Source organism: Aotus nancymaae, unplaced genomic scaffold (genome assembly GCF_030222135.1).
Source record: "Aotus nancymaae isolate 86718 unplaced genomic scaffold, 86718_ANA_hifiasm-v0.15.2.pri h1tg000017l, whole genome shotgun sequence".
NCBI lineage: Eukaryota > Metazoa > Chordata > Mammalia > Primates > Aotidae > Aotus > Aotus nancymaae.
Genome location: NW_026988429.1, coordinates 10,590,497 through 10,612,933, shown reverse-complemented (window position 1 = coordinate 10,612,933; position 22,437 = coordinate 10,590,497). Strand labels below are relative to the sequence as shown.

Here is a 22,437-nt window from a genome sequence, read left to right as displayed (position 1 = left end):
CTGTGCATGTGGTGGATCTAGGCTGCATGTTCCTTATGAGAATCTAATGCCTGATAATCTGAGGTGGAAGAGTTTTCATTCTGAAATCATCCCCAATAGTCTGCAGAAAAAAATGTCTTCCATGAAACTGGTCTCTGGTGTCCAAAAGGTTGGGGACTGCCGCTCTATGCACTTCTCAATTTTTTCAGCACACAGAAAATAGCATAATTCATAGAGCATAGTTTGCACTCCTCAATACATATTGACCAAAAAAATATTCTTAATATTGTGTGAGTATACCTTTTTATCAGTGACTTCAGGCTTGTCTTCAGTAATCCATTTCTGAATGACATCTGCTGAAGGTGTTCGTTTTAGCTTGTCAGTGAGATGATTTAAAAGCGAATTAACAGAATTTACTGTTAAGACATGCATTGTATTCTCAATTAGATAGTCGTTTAGATGGATAAAGCTTAAAAGAAAAAAACAAATACAACTTCAGTTTTTTATTTTCACTATTTTTGACAGTGCCTCTAAAGCAAATACTTAAAATATAAAATATCATAATTTCTCCTTGAATTTCCATTTAATTATATTATAATATCTGAAATGTATTGTCTAGAAGAGATGTTCTTAGATATTCTTCCTTTTAAAACACAAATATATTCAAATATGTAGCATCAATTCAGTTAGACGTTCTAAATTTTCAATAGAATATTTAAAGAGTAGTATAGCTGTTAGGGAAAATGCTCTAGTTTATCTAGCTAAAAGGGCCATAATTATTTTTAAAAGATGTTTTAAAGAAGAAATCAATGCATACAACATCTGTAACTTGCATTCTAATAGTAAAAGTGTAAAATCTTTGCTACTGAATAAATGTTGATGGCAATTGCTAACCCAAAGGTTTGAATTTTATGTTTCCTTACTTGAGCGCTTAGAATGCAGACTGAGTCAACAAGACATTTAGAATAATTCTACTCTGCTCAAGTGGAGCTCTAAGGCCTCTAATACTTCTAGGCCCTCTACAGTAGCCTCAGAGACCACTTCACTGATTTCTGTTGCCACACAGACAATTCATATATAAACTAGCTTACAGTTAAGATGCATTAAATAATTGCAAAAGTTGGATTAAGTCAGTGAGCACTGAATAACAATAATCAGTATTTTACTGTTCCATAGACATGAAGTTTTAGAATGATGAGAAATCCAAATTCTGGAACAGTTGAGGTCAAGATCCAGTTGGGTAAGCAGGTGTCAGAGCTAGTGCTAATGAAAGTCCCCTGGTGAGGTCCTAGGAGGGATAGTTCCCTTTCTGTCTCTCAGTGGCAAATCCCATTTTAGGGATTGGGTGCACCTTTGTGAAGTCATGCAGCTGTAGTTCTTTTGTGACCAAAAAGATGGAGTAAGTCCTCCAGGCCCACTTGAAGAGTTCTATAAATCTGTGTGCCTGATTTCTCCCTACCACAGCCTGCTGTACTGCGAGTCTCCATGCCCAGGCTGAGCCAGAGGGAAACAAAGCCAGGGAGATCAAAGAGGAGCTCTTGGCCTTGGCCTCCTGCCCTGTATCTATCAGCTCACAGTCCCAGAGCTGCTTTGGTTGGTGGCAGTTTGGAGAGGAAGTATTCTGGGCCATGCATTCAGGTTACTGTGTCCTGCAAATTTCTCATCACCATTTATGAACGATGTGTTAAAGGGTTCCATTTATTTTTTTTGAGATATCACTTACATGCTAGAAAAAATTCTACTTTTCATTTTAATTTTTCATAGTGTATACTTACGGTATACAACATGATGTTTTGATATACATAGTGAAATGATTACTCCAGTTATGCAAATTACCATATTCATCACTTTCTGGGGCTTAAGTTTTAATGAAACTTGAGAAAGATGGATACTATACTTTTTCTTGAAATAAAGAATAATCTTACCATGTCAGCCTCTTGCAATGATGCCTTTTGCTGGCCTGTTCTATATATGTCATTTTCGCAGAGTCTCCATAAGTGGGCAACTCATATGGAATATTAACGAAACTTACAATGCTCTGCCCTTTATAACAATCTAAGAATAACAGAAGGCACAACAACAAGTGTACCTGTGTAAAAGTTCCATTTCTTTCAATATGATTCAAAGAAAAGATAAATAAAATTCAAAAACAACAAAATATTTTGGTACATGAAGCATTTCAAACCTCCAAAACAGCCCAATTATCCAAAAAAATTTCACATCAAAGCATTTCAACTCAACAAGATTGTAGACGGTTTACAGACATTCTCATTAACAGAATTTGATCTGTATACTATGCTATCTCTTTCCCAGGAACACCTTTACCCTCCTTTTCTACCTACAATTTAGTCATCCTTTATAGTACACATCAACTGAGTCAATCCTAAGGTCAATCCAGCACCTTAATTTTAACAAACCTATTGTCTGTGATAGTAGGCTGGACATACCTCTAAGCAGAGAGATGCTGAATCTACTCTAAAGTACTTATTAATTAAGATTCTGTATCCAGTTTAGAAATACTATATACAAACAGCAGTAATGGGAAAAATATGCAGTATTTACTACTTCTCTCTCTCCTTCAAAATATATTAAATTTATAACATCAATAAAATGTTTGGAACAATTGAAACATAGAATCATTATTTAAACTTAAGAAAAGTAAACTAAAAAAGGGCTGACATTTTAGAAAGCCACTACTTCTGATATATTGAGGTTCTTTCCCCTTCATACCCTCATAAGGTCCAAATGCACAGTCATCGGGAGCAAATCTTGCAGCACGCAGAGCAAATCGACAGGCCTTCCTGACTACATCTTTTGCCTCATTTCGAAATTCTCTTAGGTGTTCTGTCACCTAGATATTGTTGAATATGTACAGTTAGCGATACTGAAGTATCAAAACTAGAGAAAAAAGTTTTGATTCTTATAGATGAAATTTGTTACCTCTGCTAGCCGTATGACTTGTGCAGCCTTGAATTCCTGCAGGGTGTAGGTGTGACACTTTTCAAAATAACAAAGTCCCATAAAACTCAAATGATAACACAATTCATTTATTTTAAGAAGAGCTGGTTGCAAATGCTGAATGAAAATAGGAATGTATTATTTAGTAAAAACATTCTGTATTTTAGAAGTATAAAACATTTAAAAAGCAAGAATGGTTATTAAGGATAATAAACACCTGTGTTAACTTTTGCTACAACTACAAAATGCATATATTAAAAGATCACTTCTATAACTCTTTTCTGAAAGTATTCCTTGAATTATCTAATTTGTCTAAATTCCTTTCTTTTGATTTTGAAAACACATACATGTCTTTCAGCTACTTAAGGAGTAAGGCAAGTAACTTAAAGAGTTGAAGGCAAGTAATAGAAAACTGGGTGTTACCTTAAGTACTTTACAATGTCTAATCATAATGATAATGGAAAGGCTCATCTATTAATTTAAGAGGCAAGGACACAGAAAAAAGCCAAATTTGACATTAAATTGTTATTGGGTAACAAGTTGCTTTGGAAAACTGCTTCATGTTTTCTCAAAAGCTTAAACATAAAGTTGCTAATGACCCAGCAATTCCTCTCCTAGGTATAGGCCCAAGAAAAATGAAAACATACATCTAGACAAAAACTTGTACATGCATGTTCATAGCAGCATTATTCATAATAGCCAAAAATGGAAGCAATCCAAATAGCCATCAATAAATAAACAAATAAAATAGGTATATCCAATATAATTTGCCAATTTAAAAAATGCTATGCTACAACATAGAAGAACCTTGAAAACATTATGTTAAAAAAACAAAAGTCAGTTACAAAGGACCACATATAGTCAGTCTTCTGTATCCTCGGGTTCCACAGTCATGGATTCAAACAACTGCAGATTAAAATGTAGTGGGGTTTACAATGCTTGTGTCCATATTAAAAATGAATAGACTTTTTTGGGGTTATTATTTTCTAAGCAATATAGCATAACAACTATTTACATAGCATTTACATTGCATTAGGTATTATAAGTAATTTAGAGATAGAGATGACAAAGTATATAGGAGGATGTTTATAGGTTATACGCAAAAAAGCCATTTTATATAAGGGACTTGAGCATTAGGGATTTTGGTATTTGCTAGGGTGGTCCTGGAACCAATCCTCTATGGCACTGAGGGACAAGTGTATTGTATGATTCCATTTATGTGACATGTACAGAATAGGCCAGTCTATGGAGATAGAATGTAGATTAGTGGTTGCCTATAGTTGGGGGACGGGACAGGTGAGTCAGAAAGAAAAAGAAAGTGACCACTAATGGGTAATGAGATTTCCCTTGGAATGATAAATATATTCTAAAATTGACTGTGGTAATGGTTGATCAATTCTGTGAATATACTAAAAATAATTTAATTGTATACTTCAGATGTGTGAATTGTATGGTATGTAAATTATATATCAAAACTGTTATAAGAAAATGACATAGGCACAGGTGCCAACAAAACTGGTTATTTTAAAAAAATCATAAAAAGAAAAAATTCAAGGACAACTCAGTATGTCTCCCTTCAACCTTGTCTAGGGGAATCAGCCCTAGTTAACTAATTTTACATATAAGGCTAGTGGTAAGTGTGTGGGTAATTACAGCATTTAATACACATTTAAAATACACTTTTTTTTTTTTTTTTTTTTTTTTTTTTTGAGACGGAGTCTCGCTCTTGTTACCCAGGCTGGAGTGCAATGGCGCGATCTCGGCTCACCGCAACCTCCGCCTCCTGGGTTCAGGCAATTCTCCTGCCTCAGCCTCCTGTAAAATACACATTTTAAGCAAGGATTGGCCTTGCTTAAAATGATGAGAGCTTTCTAGTCTGCTGAAACTAAATTTAAGAGAAGATACTCTAAAGGCCAAAACATCGCTGGTATGAATGGACACAGAATGACAACTCTCAGCACATAAAATAAGAGAACATGCTTTGAGGACTGATAGAAGTAATTTTAAAGACAAATCAAGGATGAACTATTTTACATATCTAGCAACAAATGTATGATATATGTAGTGTTCAATGCATGGTAAAAGATGAAAGATGCTAAAATAACTTCAAATAACTGATGGATCCTCAATGAAATTTGAGTTGCACGTCAAGAAGGTCTGGAATATTTTTTCACAACTCAGAATGCACAGTGGAATGGATGACTTGAGATAGTCCACCTTATATATTTGTCTTGTACTAATATTTATGTTAGCCAGAGACCTTGAAGGTTTCCCTATTGTGTGACTGGTATGCTGATAACAGTCTTTCGTATCACAATATGCAAAGTGAAGGAAATGACTAGTAAAAAGCAAACTTGAGGTAGTGTCATAGAAACAGACAGCTGAGGACCAGAATTCTGAGTGTGATGGTAATGATGACTGCAGTTTATTCCTAGGGGCCAAGTAGGAAACTTCTAACACAAGTTGAAATTCAATGGATAGAAATTTTAAATATGGTCACACACTCTTTAACAGTTCATTTTTCATGATCGTCCCATCATCCGAGTTAAATATTAAAAATTTTCCTACTATATGAATCCATTGTAGAGGAAACATATAATATATTGGGAGATACTGACCCATGAAAATGAGGGCCGACTTATTTTGGACCATAAAGTCTAGAGTGTCTCAAAGATGAGAGGAGGTAATAGGGGTTACCAGCCTACTCTGCTCAAAATGACATATAACTTTCCTGATCAACAACAAAGGGAACCACAAATTCAAAAAATCAGAGGTGACTTCTAATCAAAAGAGATCTTTGCAACTCTGTTCTTATACTTTTGCATTTTGCAGCCCTAGTTAAAATGTAGAAACACCTCTAGATTGCCAGACTGTTAAATGACAAGACAGGATGAAAACTGGGAATTCCCTTAAGAATATAAAATATTTGATTTCAAGGACAGTCTATACCAACAGCTATAATAGATTCACACTTTCTTTTTTTGTAAGTAATTATTTTAAAATATGAATGAAAAATACATACAGGATTAACAATGAACAAATTTTCTTGTAGAGATTTTTGACATCCAGTGATTTTCTTGGAGCGGACATTCTTCCTCCATACACTAAAAGCTTTCCATTTCCGGAACAGTGAAAAGATGGGAATCTTAGTGAGTTCTCTGTGATATAGATATTCCTGTTCCCATCGATCAATTTCAATAAATTCAATGTCATCATTATAAAAGTGTGTTACTCCCTTTTGGCTAATAGTATAGTAGTCATTTTTATTGATGTTCTCATAGCTTACAACTCTATAAACAAATAAAAATTGAGACATAAATAAAGCATTCAATATGAAATGAAGCAATTGCATTATTCTTTTTGTTTTAAAGAGATAAAACATTTCTGGGAAACAAACATTATTTAGAGTTAAAAAATTCTAACAAACTACTTTCAGATTAAATACATTACTCAAGAAAATGAGCTGAACAAGTTGGGTTTATTATAAAGATTTCACAACTGTGGCAATATGCTTGATGATTTCAGTTACATGACTTTTACATTAAAATGAATTGACTATAAATTATAAATTTAATAGTACTATATCAAAGCTACCTGGAGATAAGTTTTCATTTATTATTAACTCTTTAGAAACTATTCAATACTAACAGCGTAAAAAAAATTTATGCTATTAAGTATTGACAGAATTATGAGAAAGATGAAAGTAAGGAAACATTAATTAGGTGAGACAAGAATCAAGAACAAGATTATATGTCCAGTTTATCACCAACAAAATTATTATTATTGATAAGTTATTTAGTTCATAATATCTCTCTTTCAACTATCATCATGGATATTCTTCAACTGTATGAGTAACAGAAAACTGATCAAGTAAAGAAGGAAAGCAAGAACAGAGTAAAAACAGGAGAAAGAAATGAAGCAATGAAAACAGAGCTGATTCTCTAAAACTGCTTAAAATAAAAATATTCCTATAGCAAAATGATGTTTTCTGTAATTTTAGCTATAATGCTGAAATATTGAATGCAAGAAATATTCAGTAATACAACAAGTGTGAAATATGATATAGTACCTTATTGAAATATATTTTGGAATTTAGGGAAATAACATTTTCTAAAATGCTTCTCTTTCTTAGGAGAGCTTAGAATAACAAGATAAAGGTTAAGGGCAAAAAGAAAGCCCTAAATTGTTTCTATGTTAAAACTATGCAAAAATTACATGTACTAGACAGAAATTAGACAGGAACACTCTGGTGGAAATCGGCTGTTTTCCATGTCTTTCAGTCCTTGGCTCTACATTCGAACCTGTAGTCCACAGCCCTTTATTTTATTTTACTTAATTAATTTATTATTAGTAGTATTACTACTACTATTATTATTTTTGACATGGAAGTTCACTGCAACCTCCGCCTCCTGGGTTCAAGTGATTCTCCTACCTCAGCCTCCCGAATAGTGAAATTACAGGCACCCCACCACCATGCCCAGATAATTTTTGTATTTTTAGTAGAGATGGAGTTTCACCATGTTGGCCAGACTGGTCTCAAACTGCTGACCTCAAGCGATCTCCCTGCCTCAGACTTACAAAATTGCTGGGATTACAGGTGTGAGCCACCACGTCCAGGCCACAGTCCTTTTACATAGGCTTCAGGTTATTTGTGAAATCCCTGAAATTGTTGTATGGAAAATTCATGTATATATGTATGATATGTTTTTAAGACATTGGAATAAAATTCTGTGTTTTGAGTCTATTAAAAAAAAAGTTAAGAACCACTAGTATAAATCATTTTTAGTTTTTAATTTCTATTTTCATTTTAATAAAACTGAGTAACAAAACTATTTTTAAAATTACGGCACACGAGACCAGAATGAAAGCAAACCCAAATCAAGAGCTGTTCATGTGAGCCTGCAAGGAGATCTGGGGCTGATGGTGCTGTGCGAAGTGGGAGAGGAATAGTAGTGCTTTTTTGTTGTTCAATGAAGATCAAGGGGTCCCTTGCCAAATTATTTTACAGTAAAACCTGTCTGAGTCCATCTGAAAAGTAACTTAGACTTCAAGACTTCTATTAATTTATAAAAGTATGTGTGTCTCATTTGAGATAACCACATGGACTGACTCTGCCAACTTGGGGGCTGCCATGGAAAAACCTTCAACCTGCTTGGCTTTTTTCCAACCTGATCCCACTATCTGACTTTTTGTCTGTGTTCTAATTAACTCACCCCAGAAATGTCAGGAAAAATGCCAGGTATTGCACAGGGCTGGTGAGGAATATGGAATTTATTTTACATGTTTTTCCTTTTCTCATTATCAATAGTTAAAGATAGAATTAGGGTATTCTTGAGGTGATTCTCTCTAAAATGTGAAACTTGAATTTGACACTGAAATTGTAATCAACTTCAGATGTTTCATTAACATCAGGCATCAAAGTTACCTAAAAACAAGAACAAATTGCTGACTGCGGCCCTGGTGCATGTCTGGAAAACTTGCTTTGTGTAGTCTACTGATGGCCCTTCCAGAAGGTGGTCGTTGTGGTCCATGAGTTAAATTCTAACTTGGAGTTCAGTGCCACCTAGAAATCCTTTTTACTTGTATTTCTCTTCTTATCGCAGATCTTCATTCTCAAGCCCCTAAGTATTTTCCTTCTTTACGCATCTCTACTCTTCACTGAACAAATGAACACAAGAGAGCCCTTTGCAAAGATTGGATCATTAGCATCAAAATCATCTGAGGTGCTGATTAAGAATATAGATTTCTGAGTCCAACACAGAATCAGAATCTTTATGTATTCCAAGAATCAAAGACAGTGAGTGAGATGCCTGGGTCATTTTGATACACAATGTTGTTTGTGAACCACCAAACTTTATTACAAAACAAAAAGAATGTGAAAACAAGGCAAGCTCCCTCTCATACCCTCACTTGAAGTTCAACATACCATGTTTTTCCCCCTCTCATGCTTTCCTCCAAATGGAGATGGAGAGGTTTCACCTCACTTTTCTCTAACTCTAGTTTTTTGGCTATGTTTCCTCCACAACTAACAGTGTGTATAATGTCCCTTTAGCAGATAGAAAATCTTTTCTTGATCCTGCCACATACTTAACTAAAATCCCACACTTTTCTTGTTAAGTTTCCTTTAGAATGGTGTGTGTCAATGGCCACATCCACCTTATCCATTCCTTCTTAGAGTTCCTGAAAATTGGTTTTGTTTCCTGCTGCTCTAATGCAATTATTTTCTCAAAGCTCAACAGGGACTTCTTTCAAGCCCAATCCAGTCAGTAGGTAGAAGGGTCTGCAGGGTTAGGAAAATATTTGCAAAAAATAAGAAAGTGTATGCACATTTCTCTGTAATCCTAGTCTTAAGACTTTTTTCAATACTGAGAGGTCACCCCCCAGATCTACTCCTTAGACTGGCATGTTTTACTCTACATGCTCTGCCTCCAAGTAGTGATCCATTTCAGGAGTTGAACCACAACTCCTGTGATCATGACTGCCCACTCAGCATTTATTTCTTGGCACTCAGGATCAAACTTTAGCTGCCTCCTAGAGAGTGGTTTTGGATGTTTGTTCCACTAAGGCTTTTCCTGAGGAAATAATCAGAAAAAGTAGGCTTTAAGAACCAAAAAGAAAACATTTAAAAATGCAAGTACTGTGTTACAAAATTCCTACTTTTCATATAAAGAAGATGACTTTTGGATCTAGTTAACTAGAGAACCTTGGTTAGTTAACTAATTAGATTGAGATGGAAGTCTCAAATAAAATTATATTTAACTATGCTCTACTGTCTCATAATTGGAAAAAATATATGTAGTGCTTTTTTGCTGTTCAATGAAGATCAAAGGGTCCCTTGTTAAATTATTTTACAGTAGAACCTGTCTGTATCTCTGAAATGAAACACAGGCTTCAAGACTTTCATTAATTTATAAAAGTATATGTGTCTCATTTGAGATAAGCATATAGACTGAGAGAATTGTGGGGCCCTTGTGGTAGGTCAATCATTGTCTTATTATTATTAATTTCAGATGTAATGCAAAGTGAACCTACTTTGGGGCTTAGAACTCCTCTGGGGTTTTTTAAAATTTTTCTCCTCCTGATATTTGATTTCCAAAACAATAAAACCTCAATGTGATGTTATTTCAAATAGTTCCATCTGTTATATACTGCAGTGATTGAAAATGCTTCTATTGATTCTTAAACCAATCTACCAGACTAATATTGCAGAAACATAGGTTTTTCTCATGTGACTGTTGTGCTCAAGAACCTTGAACAGCCCCTTATTGCTCCTGTCATTAAATCCAAGTTATTCTGCCAGGTATTTGTGGCACTGTCCTCCTGTTTCACATTAGTTCCTTCTCTGTCCACACAAATCATCCTCTTTAGTCAGGCTGATTTCTTCATCATATTCATCTTAGGTCATGCTTGAATGCATACATATGTCTTTGTTCACCCTGTTACCTCCTGCTTCTTTGAAGATTCCGATTTGTACAAGAAAGTTACTCCTTACGTGCTTTAAGGTTGAATTAGATAAGCTCTTGTGGCCCTATGCAACTCTAAGTTGTCTATTTTCATTATTATATGGCTTCAAGTATTATGATTTGGGTGTATTCATTGACTAAAGGTAAGCAAGCAAGTGCCTGGGAAGAAATAGGCCACTTCCTGAGTTCTGCATTTATCAACCTCAATCTGTTTGATAATGGTCCTTGTCATGACTCAATATGAGACTAGATCTAACCTAACCTGGGGAAGAGAAATGCTTGCTTTACTTCTGGTTTGATTAACCAAAGATGGCAAAATAAGTGGTAAAGAACTCCTTTTTTTAAGAGGAAATTTCCAAGTTTCATCACTAGGAGGGTGCTCTAGGGTCAATGTTTCTCAATGTATCATCTTTGGAGGAGCAGCATGAGCATTATGTGGGAATTGCATATTCTCAGGCCCCATCCTAGACCTATCAAATCATAAACTCTAGGAGTTTAACCATCTGTGTTTTAGCAAGTCTTTTAGGGCTTGAGAACTGCTGCTCTAGGTCCACGATGTATAACTCTGAATCTTAGAATCACCTGGCAAGTTTTAAAGAAAAGCTCTTGCTCAGTCTCTACCACAGACCAATCAGATAAATCATAAGTAACAGGAATTGGAACCTGAGTGATTCTAATGAGCAGTTAAGGCTAAGACCTACTGCTCTAGGTTCTTCAGATTTTTGTGTGAAATAAAACCATCATCCTCTAAATCACCAGAGCTCCAGAGCAGTGCCAGGATGTGTGTGCATGTATGTTTGTGTGTGCATGTGTTTGAAGGAAGGGTACGGAGTCAATCTGAAGTCTAGATCTAACCAATGTTTGTCTTTTATCTGTGTTGGAAAAAAGTAGATCTGATGTAAACTAGGGAAGAGAAATGATTGTTGTACTTCTGGTTTGATTAACCAGAAGGAGGTTTTTTGATTATTCCAAATGAAAATCCAAAGGGCCCATAGTGTTTCCACTTGCTGACTCAAATTTGACTTAATCGTTTTAAATTTCTTCATAGATTAGCCTAAGAAAGCTACATTTTGTTAGACAACCTGGTGAGGTTTTTTGATAATATGGCTTCAAAATGATCTGTTCCTTACTACATAATATATATACTTCATTATAAAGTTTTAAAAAAATAATTATAGCTTCACACATAAACTAGAATGGCTCTACTTCAGAAGGTTTCAAGCTGATACCACTGATTAATTTGATAACATTTTTATACAAATAGGATATTTAGGCAAAAGGACTGGTCTGTTACTGCACTTTACAAATCTATGTTTGAGATAATACAAATTATGCTGCCTGATTTCTCATCTCTTTTGACTACTGTGTTTGCCATATAGATCTGGTAGTTTTCTAGCTTTAACAGAAATTTTTCCATTATAAATGAGCAAAAAGATAAATATCTGTCAAAATTAAATCCATATTACCATGATACCATAAATTACCAAATTACCATAATTTAAGAGAATTGTAGACCTTAATATCAGAAAATGAGTCTTCAAAAATTATTAGGTAATTTCCATTTAAAAGGTTTTTAAAAATTCAAGGATGTAGTTTCAAGGATAGGTTTCATTAATTTAAGAAGTAAAATTATAAAAATTTCAAAAAAATAAACATTACTTACACTTAAATATGATAAAAATATCTTTGAAAATTACAAAAGTCTACAGTGCTATTTATCAAGATAATTTTATTAGAATATGTTTTCAAATTATGCTTTGAAAAACTATTTTTGTGTTTTAAAAACAATTCATTATGAAATTCAATGAAGATTCAGATTTTTCCCAGTTGGTAACATCAAAAACCAAACAAGAGGAATGGAGGAAAGAAGGGACAGAAAAAATAATCAGAAACATCTAATTGCTTATTTTTTTAGGAACACATAATATTGCCTCAAAAGGAAAACACAAAAAATAAGAGCAAATCAAAAAGCAATGGCAACAAAAGCCAAAATAGACAAATGGGATCTAATTAAACTTAAGAGCTTCTACATAGCAAAATAAACAATAATCAGAGTGAACCAGCAACCAACAGAATGGGAAAAAGTTTTGGCAAGCTACCCATCTGACAAAGAGCTAATATCTAGAATCTACAAAGAACTAAAACAAATATACAAGAAAAAAACAAACACCCCATCAGAAAGTGGGTGAAAGATATGAACAGACACTTTCAAAAGAAGACATTTATGAGACCAACAAACATGAAAAAATGCTCATCATCACTGGTCATTAGAGAAATGCAAATCAAAACTACATTGAGATACCATCTCACACCAGTTAGAATGGTGATCATTAAAAACTCTGGAGACAACAGATGCTGGTGAGGATGTGGAGAAATAGGAACACTTTTACACTGTTGGTGGGAGTGTAAATTAGTTCAACCGTTGTGGAAGACAGTGTGGCGATTCCTCAAGGATCTAGAAATAGAAATTCCATTTGACCCAGCTATCCCATTACTTGGTATATAGCCAAAAGATTACAAATTGATCTATTATAAAGACACACAAATATATATGTTCATTGCGGCACTGTTTACAATAGCAAAGATGTGGAACCAACCCAAATGGTCATCAAACATAGACTGGATAAAGAAAATGTGGCACATATACACCATAGAATACTAGGTGGCCATAAAAAGGGTAAGTTCATGTCCTTTGCAGGAACAGATGAAGCTGGAAACCATCATTCTCAGCAAACTGACACAAGAACAGAAAACCAAACACTGCATGTTCTCACTCATAGTGGGTGTTGAACAATGAGAACACATGGACACAGAGAGGGGAGCATCACACACTGGGGTCTGTTGGGGGTTGGGGGGCTAGGGGAGGGATAGCAGGGGGTGGGAAAATTGGGGAGGGATAACATTAGGAGAAATACCTAATGTAGATGACAGGGAGATGGATGCAACAAACCACCATGGCATGTGTATACCTATTTAACGATCCTGCAAGATCTGCATATGTACCCCAGAACTTAAAGTAAAATAAAAAATAATAATAAAAACTAAGCAAGAATTTATTTATTTATTTTATTTAATTTTTTAATTGCATTTTAGGTTTTGGGGTACATGCGAAGAACATGCAAGATTGTTGCATAGGTACACACGTGGCAGTGTGATTTGCTGCCTTCCTCCCCTTCACCTATATCTGGCATTTCTCCCCATGCTCTCTCCCCAACTCCCCAGCCCCCACTGACCCTCCCCTATTTCCCTCCAACAGACCCCAGTGTGTAGTGCTCCCCTCCCTGTGTCCATGTGTTCTCATTGTTCAACACCCGCCTATAAGTGAGAACATGTGGTGTTTGATTTTCTGCTCTTGTGTCATTTTGCTGAGAATGATGGTTTCCAGGTTCATCCATGTCCCTACAAAGGACACGAACTCATCATTTTTGATGGCTGCATAATATTCCATGGTGTATATGTGCCACATTTTCCCTGTCCAGTCTATCGTTGATGGGCATCTGGGTTGGTTACAGGTCTTTGCTATTGGAAACAGAGCTGCAATGAACATTCGTGTGCATGTGTCCTTATAGTGGAACAATTTATAATCCTTTGGATATATACTGTTTCTCACATAGACAAAACAAACAGTTTTGCTGATAAACTGAGTTTGTCTTAGAAACCGAAAGGAAGTGTCTACAGTAACAATCAAACTCAGTTGGATGGTTCAACAGGAAGGTGGCAGAGGCTGTGTTGTGTTCCCACTATAGAGCTGCTCTCTGGCAGACGGGACTACACAGTCCTACCCACGGAAATATTTTCTGAATTCAGAACATTTAACAAGGTAACTATACAAATATTAGAAAAATAAAATTTCACCCATGGTAAATTTCTGAGTGATTGTGTTTTTTTAAAAAAATGTTTTTACCACCATGAACAACTGGGGCACACCGGGAGTCACTTGCTTGGCTGCAGCACACTTCTTGAGAAGCTTTGCTTTATAGCTGTGTTAAACATTTAGCATCTGGAACCACTGACTGGGCATTTGATACTCACTCAGACTATCAATTTTATGTAAATTGTGTGAGGATCTCATCACAAATTTTAAAATAATAAATATAAGCCATAATTTTAAAAAAGTAATAACACGATTCTCTTTAGTCAGCTGAATGATGAGTAGTGTGAGCCACAGATGAGAGTTCATACCCAGCTAGCTCCTTTTCCCTATTGAATTTTTTTTTTTAATTAAAAGATCTTAAATAACAACTTTAATTCTTTGGAAATGAGAGCCCAAAACTAGAGCCTCTATCACATAGTTCTGGGCCTCTAGACAATCTGTGGAGCCAAAATTTCTTGATAATTTCACTGGAGTCTGTTTTTAGCACTGAATCAGATGGTAAGTCAACAAGTACATGATGCTATAAAGCTGCAAGGCTGAGAGTGTCAATTTAGAAAATGGAAGCAAACAAATTCTTATTACCTCTTTGGTCACATTTGGATTGAAAAGTATCTTCTCAGGTTATTGAGTTTAAATATGATTTTTGGATAGATATGCCCACTAACACATGATCAATTATTTTCCTCCAATTAGTAAAATCATAAGTGATAGGTTGTCTACTCAAAATATTAAACATATCTCTATGATATAACCCTTGAGCAAGTCCCCTAAAATCATAGAAATGGTCTTTACTAGTATTATTAGTTTCACAAAATGTTTTAAATCTTACTCTTCATTTCCTGCATATATCATGATCTAAATAAAATCTTTTACTTGATATTTCAATGTATGACCATGGAAAAGTGCACAGTTAGCGCACATAAAATCCTTGATTTTATGAGATTCACAATTTTCACTCTGTCAATCCTAAGACAAAAATGAGAGGTTTACTGTCATATGTAAATGTTCTCTCTGAGCAGGGCAAAGCCTTTCTTGCTGCACACACAGCTAAGTGCTCAGACACTACTGATTCCTACATGCCTTTTGCAGTCTAAATCTCTGCTCACAACTAACTGAAAAAACTCTTCTATAGCACAGGTTTTTAGTGATAATTGGAAAAAAATTTTTGAGCATATTTTTCTCAAATGTTTCATTGCACATTTGGGGTTAAAGCAAAATACCTGTCAGCACACTTTATAATGATATGCATACAGTCAGTTAATAAGGGAATCTTGCAAATAACTTATAACTTACTGTATTTTCTCTCTAAGCATATCTTGCCATAGGTGATTAAGCAATAGCATGACATATCATTTTTAAAAGATTTTTGTTACAGGAAGTGCAACTTTAAATGATTTCCATAGTTTAAATCTCAATTTCTCGTTTATTCCATTCTATACTGAGAAGCAGTATTTTGCATTTTGTTCAAATTTTTTTTCTGGAAAAATTCAATAGGCTTATCAGAGAGAGAGATTATTGCTCTAGATTCAAAAATCATAAAAAATGCTTCCACAGCTTCACCACATTTGTTGGATAGTGAAGACATTCTTCAGCAGCAAACTCACAGTCTCACAGTTATTTTATCACATTACTTTTAAAAGGAGTTTGGTATAGCATGACCTCATCTTGTTGACACAGTATATACTATGATTAACTTCCAGTTTAGCTACTGCTAACTCCATAGCATCCAAATCATCATCTTTACTCATAAGGTTATGACATTTGGAGTTAAAGTTAGGGAGGAAAGTTTAACATCAAACCCTAAAATGCAATAATAATAACAAACCATGATTGTAAAATATCTTTCTAAATGAGACCTTACATATTACTATTAAGCATCACTTCTGAGAGTCCAAAAAAGTATAAAACATCAACTCAATTTCCCTAGTAGAAGTGCTCATTAATCTAGGAACAAATCTCCAGAACTGAACAAAAGCACAGTTCTCAGTCTCCTCTTCAATACTTTATCTTGTGCTGGTAAAAAGATGAGAATCAGTTCTACATGGAGCAAAATTTGGCTCTTCTCATAGTGGAAAATGAACATCACAAATAGCACTCCTTAATATCTGTGTTATTAGATGATTATTTTTTCCCTGAAGAAAAAAACTATGAAAACATTTTTTGCACATGGATCAAGAAGTATGTTTTAAAATCACCAAAAAACCCACTTTCCATAAGTTTCCACTTAAGATCTACAACTTCTTCACCAAAGACGTATAAAAACCAGAAAAGGAAGTAAGGTAGTGGTAGGAATGACAATACTATTAAGGGTTTTTTTTTTTTTTTTCATCAAAGAGGTTTAAATTACATTATATGTTAAGTCTTCCATTTAAAAAAAAATGAATTGTCTCATGTTGGAAAAAGCCTCTTTTATACTCCAATTCTTCATCTACCATCTCTTCTCCTTTTAACATTCCCAAATTAATGTATCTGAACTCAAACATGTATTTTTCCCTGATGATTCTGCTCCATTCAATCTTCAGTCTCAGCTGTAAAAGGAAAATAAATCTTGGGGCCCCAAAATCACTCAACTAAAGGTAAAAGTCAAGTTGGGAACTGCTTAGGGCAAACTTGCCTCCCATTCTATTCAAACTCACCCCTGTGCTGAGATAAATGCATATCTCATTGCCTCATTTGGAGAGGCTAATGAGAAACTCAAAGGAATGTCTCTTATCTACTTATGACCTGGAAGCCCCTTACTTGCTTTGAGTTTTTCCATCTTGGCCTTCAGTTGTCCCATCTTTCCAGTCTGAACCAATGTACATCTTACACATATTAACTGATCTCTCATGTCTCCCTAAAATGTATAAAGCCAAGCTGTGCCCTACCACCTTGGGCACATGTCATTAGGATCTCCTGAGGCTGTGCACATCCTCAACCTTGGCAAAATAAACTTTCTAAATTAACTGAGAACTGTCTCAGATCTCGGGGTTCACAGTCAACCACAACTCTACCCCTCTTGCTCAGACAACTGGATCATTAAACTCATCCTGTACTGTTTTCTGGTTATCTACCCTACATGTTTGTAAAAACATCCTGTTGGCTTCACCTTTAAATTATTTTCAGAAGAAAACATATTTCTTTTTTTTTTTTTTACAGTGTTTCGGATTTATTTACTTTTTTTATTGCATTTTAGGTTTTGGGGTACATGTGAAGAAAATGCAAGATTGTTGCATAGGTATACACATGGCAGTGTGATTTGCTGCCTTCCATATTTCTTATCACTCATCATGATATATCCTTTATCTCTTGTTCACTCTACTGTAGTCACACCAGCCTCCTCTTTGTCCCTTGAGCATGTCAGGTCTACTTGCACTTCAGGACGTTTGTATTCACTTCCTGCTGCCTGGAATGCTCATAACTGCACTAGCACATAATTCATTCCTTCTCTTTCAAGTCCTCATTCAAACGCCAGCTTCTCAATGAGGCCCACCCTGATCAACCCAGTTAATTCACAACCTCTTCCTCAGCACTCCCAATCCTCTTTATCTCTATTTATTTTCTCCAATATTTATCACATTTTAGTATTCTACATAATTTACTCATGTACGGTTTATTATTGTCATCCTCTGCTAAAATGTCAGTTCCATGAGTGCAACAATTTTGATATGGATGGTTTACTAATGTGTCTCAAGCACGTAAAACAGTTTCTATTACAGAGATCATGCTCAACAAATTTTGCTGAATGATTGCACTTTCACAAGCATTTCTGTTCTTCCTACAAGTTATTGTTCACTCCTGTTAGGCTCTTTAAGATTTACAACAAATCTATCATTTTAAATTTTGATTAAAACTTTTTACTTTAAAGCAACTTGCAGTCTCATAATTATGTGACTTCAAATTGTATCAACAACAAATGTGTCGCAACAACACAGAGGAAGTGTGTGTATTTTATTCATCTATACGAATATCCTAAGTTATCAAGATCATTTTATTAAAAAATCCTTACTTCTACTCTATAAAGATGAAATAACATGAAAAACAAATCGTGCAGCACCTACTTTTTATATATTGCCATCCTCTTTTCTCAGTAATTATAAAGTATCAAAAATATGTTTGTAATACTGATTAAAAATATATGGCATAACATTGCATAAATATATGAGAAGCTCAATAATACAGATAAGATGGTTAATGTTTCTAAATGGATAAAGGGAATATAAATAAAAAAATATATAATTGTTGCGATTAGGATTAATTTATCATTTGATGATAACCAAAATTATATTTGATTTTTATCATTAATAGTCAATCAATTATGAATAATATGTGCAATCTTATTTGTAATTTTTATGTTAAAGAAATTGTTTCATAAAAATAACTCACTTTAGATTATATGCATCATATTCAATGGATGATCTTGACACTGCAGGGATCATATAAAGAAATCCAAGATCTTCATTTTCACGTATTATTTTAATGATTTGCAAGGGATTACGAATGTTGGCTTTAATAACTTCTTCTCGGTCGTGGAAAGTGTACTTAGGGTAAGCTGAAGATCTAGTCCTGAAGAGACCTCTTCTTCCAATACTGGTACGTGACAATTTAGGAGGAGAGGGCTGATAAATCTAAACAAAGCCAATTTTTGAAAAAAAAAATAAGTCTTTGTACACACTCAAGAGTGACAAAATATGTCCCTCAAGGACTAATTGCCATATTGCATGAGATGTCTAGGCCTCAAAGGCAAGCGTCTTGTCACTCAAAATTTTCAAACCATTGTTAGGGAGCGATATTCTTCCTCATTACTGCCTATGCAGATACCCATCCTTTTCCCACAAAGCAGTCCCAGTTGTCAGCTCCTATTGCCTTCTCCTCTCCTTTAACTCAATGTTTATTACATCAAAATATTACCTGGTCTTTGATATTCTTGGGAGCACTCCACCCTCCTTGCTTGATTGCTCTGCATCTATCTTCTCTGGGGCCTCTCCTCTCAACCTCCCCATCTGTTCCAACAACCTTGATGCTCTTCAGCGAGTGAAGTCTTGGACAGCTGTTATCATAACTCATAATAACTTCACTTCTTTGTGAATATGAGGGGTGGTTATATTGAGTATTGGGAATAATTATATGATAGCCTTAGAGAGGCATTGATTTTATTAACTAATATTGCTTGTTCCTTATACCAGTGCTTCTCAAACTTTAAATGTGCAGTGAATTACCTGGGGTTCTTATTAAAATGCAGATTTTTATTCAGTACAGCTAGGGTGGAGCCTGAGGTTCTGCCTTTCTAACCTGCTCTCCTGGATATGGATCCTGCTGACCATGGACTACACTTGGAACAGCAAGGCTGAGTTCCACCCTGCCATGTCCACACACTCCAGCTTTGTACTACTCTCTGGGCTTCACAGTCTGTGCTCTCAGTGCCACTCACCCCCGCCCCCAGAAAACTTGGGTGGCATCACTCACATCTGTTGCTCTCATGGAGGAGGTTAATCATTGTGTTTGAAGAAATTTGACACTAACTCCAAAGGTCATCACCTTGCCTCTCTGACAGTGTAGGAGTAACTGGCTTTAAGATAAAAGTCACCATAGTGGACCTGCTTTGTTGAATAATTACTGTAAATATATGCATGAGTATTTTATTGCCTATTAACATAGCTGGCAGAGGCTGCCATTTCTGCAGGGATTTATTGCTACAAGCTCTGTGGAACAACTTCTCCAGAAAATTTGTACTCATAGGGAACATTACACCCCATCTCTGATTAAATATACTCTATTGAATAGCAGTTGGAGAGAAGCCTAACAACAAGTTCAGAGCTGAAGGAAACACATCTTTGAACTTAAAAGGCAAATAAAATATGTCTTTGAATTCTTGGCCAGGGATGGCAGCAATGGCACTGTTCTCTTCTGTGAATGAATAGGCCAAACCTGAACCAGAGAAAACGTATATCACCTTATTTCAATGTTGCAACAAGGGCTAATCCACTTTAGTATTTTTATGAGACTAAAGTATTACTGTTTTAACAGAAAATGCATTTATTTTATTTGTTCTAGTTTTTAAAAAGTCTTACTGCATTCTAAGTGGAAGACGTGTTCCATAACAGGGTTACATATTTTCCTCTGAGCACTAATTTCTCATTATGTAACTCAGTGGGAAAATGTGATTCACAACTTTAGCATTAACATAGGTTCAGATTTGGGGGTGGGAATTAAAGAAAGCATTTATTCATAAAATGTACAATGTCTGTAGTACTCCTCTCTGACGGATGTCCAGTATAATTTGAAAGTCAATTTCTTTCTTAATTAACAGAGGCTTCCAACTTCATTCCTTTCTGCCTTCCTTTATCTCCCAGAAATCCTCCTTGTTGCATTTTTATTTGAAACTCATACTGATAAATCAATATCTGAAAAAGTTACCTTTTTCTCAGAATAAATATCTTTTTTACTTTATGTAAAAATCCCCTTTTCCATATTTCTCTTTAATTCCTCTTTACTGAATTCTTCACTGAGTGACAGCTACAACCAAAAATCATAGCTCACAGCCTAACATTCCTTTTCAGCCCCACTTTCATCCAGATGTCTGTACAATTTCCCTCCTTTTTTTAAAATTCAAATTCTTGAAGCCCTCTTTACGGCAAATGAATTAATTTACAGGCAATCAAATCTTTCCTGGCTCAGATCTTTTCTGGAGAAAGAGCTCCCTCTGTCTCCACTTCACTGACACCATAGTAAGTGAGGTTTTGTAATTTCCATATAATTCTTCATATGATTTCATTCTTTCAGGATGATCTCACCCAAACCCAAAGTAAGCTCCTGTCCATCTATCTTCTCCTCAAGCTCCCACCTCTCCCACCTTATCTATCCCATTAACTTTCCACACCTTTTTCTCAACTTAGTGTAACTCCCAAGGGTAGCTTTTATTCACTGACTGGCCCCCCAATGGCCAGGTGTAAGAGTCCTTTTTATTTAGTTTTTCATTATTTTGTACCTTAAACAACCAAGGAGAGCTCTTATACTCCTCTGTGCTGAGTGCTCACTTGTCCACCTACATACCTCTAGACTCTGAAATCCTTGAGGATAGACCTTGTCCTCAATTGTGCACATCTAGCACTTCTAACCCAAAGCTTGGAGCCAAACCAGCAATTAAATGTGTGACTGTCAAAGGATCCTCTCAACCAAAAGCTCAGAGAAATCTTGGCTCTATTGGTATCTTTACTGTAGATATGCCCTTCATATTCTCTCCCCTTACTGTTTTTTTCTTTAATTATCTATAGATATTCATTTAAACGCAAGCTCTGGTGATTTCTTCCCCAAGCTACCATTTCTTTTCTTTCTTTCTTTCTTTCTTTTTTTTTTTGGAGATGGAGTTTCATTATGCCATCCAGGCTGGAGTGCAATGGAGTAATCTAGGCTCACTGCAACCTCCGCCTCCTGGGTTCAAGTGATTCTCCTGCCTCAGCCTTCCAAGTAGCTGGGATTACAGGCATGTGCCACCATATCCAGCTAATTTTTGTATTTTTAGTAGAGACAGGGTTTCACCATGTTGGTCAGGCTGGTCTCGAACTCCTGACCTCAGATGATCCACCTGTCTCCACTCTGCAACTCTCACCAGCTACACAAGTTGTCTTTCTAGCTGGCTTAGTCTCCATTTTATTACCCTTCACCAGGGTCTTCAAAGATTCCCATTTTTGGTAAAAATGATGAAAATTTCAAAAAAGTTAAAACATTCAAAATACTATTATGTCTTCTTTATCATGCAAAAGAAGGTCAGAAGGCACTGTACAGATGCTGAAAGTTTCCTTTATGATTTCCTCCACTGTAAGAGTTTTCCTTAAACAGGAAGAATGAAAAAATGTCATATTCCCCAAACTCATTATGCAACTTAATAGAAAATGACTTTGCTACTATTTTTATGAGTTAAAAGCATGTTAGCAATGCTATACAAAACAAAATTAAGTTAAAAGAATCAATTAACTATTTTAATATTATACCTGTATTTTTTTCATAGCATCTTCCTGCTCAAGAAACCGAGTAGATGATGTAACAGAACTTATTTTTGCTATGCTTACTGGATCTTTAATGATTCCGGAAGTCATTAATTGAGATCGATTCTGTTCATTTATGTATTTTGGCTTTTTACGATCTTGGTAGACTTTTAGCACTGGCTTTGGGAAATAGAGAGAC

At 35.3% G+C, this 22,437-nt stretch overlaps 1 protein-coding gene across 16 annotated transcripts in view; it reads right to left on the bottom strand.

Annotated features, from left to right (window-relative positions):
• Positions 1–22,437, bottom strand: part of DNAH6 (dynein axonemal heavy chain 6) — a 359,634-nt gene that overhangs the window by 290,725 nt on the left and 46,472 nt on the right. For 15 of the 16 annotated variants that reach the window (XR_010343231.1, XR_010343232.1, XR_010343233.1 and 12 more), the window contains exons 5-11: positions 22,245–22,418; positions 18,640–18,881; positions 5,960–6,227; positions 2,920–3,054; positions 2,710–2,830; positions 1,905–2,034; positions 280–448 (exon numbers count right to left, since the gene is read on the bottom strand). Coding sequence is in view for 13 of the 16 variants with exons in the window: in XM_064377854.1 (XP_064233924.1) it covers positions 280–448; positions 1,905–2,034; positions 2,710–2,830; positions 2,920–3,054; positions 5,960–6,227; positions 18,640–18,881; positions 22,245–22,418 (1,239 nt within the window). In the remaining 3 variants the exon portion in view is untranslated. Of the gene's footprint in view, positions 1–279; positions 449–1,904; positions 2,035–2,709; positions 2,831–2,919; positions 3,055–5,959; positions 6,228–18,639; positions 18,882–22,244; positions 22,419–22,437 lie in introns of those variants that run through there. The other variant, XM_064377862.1, reaches the window with a different exon arrangement.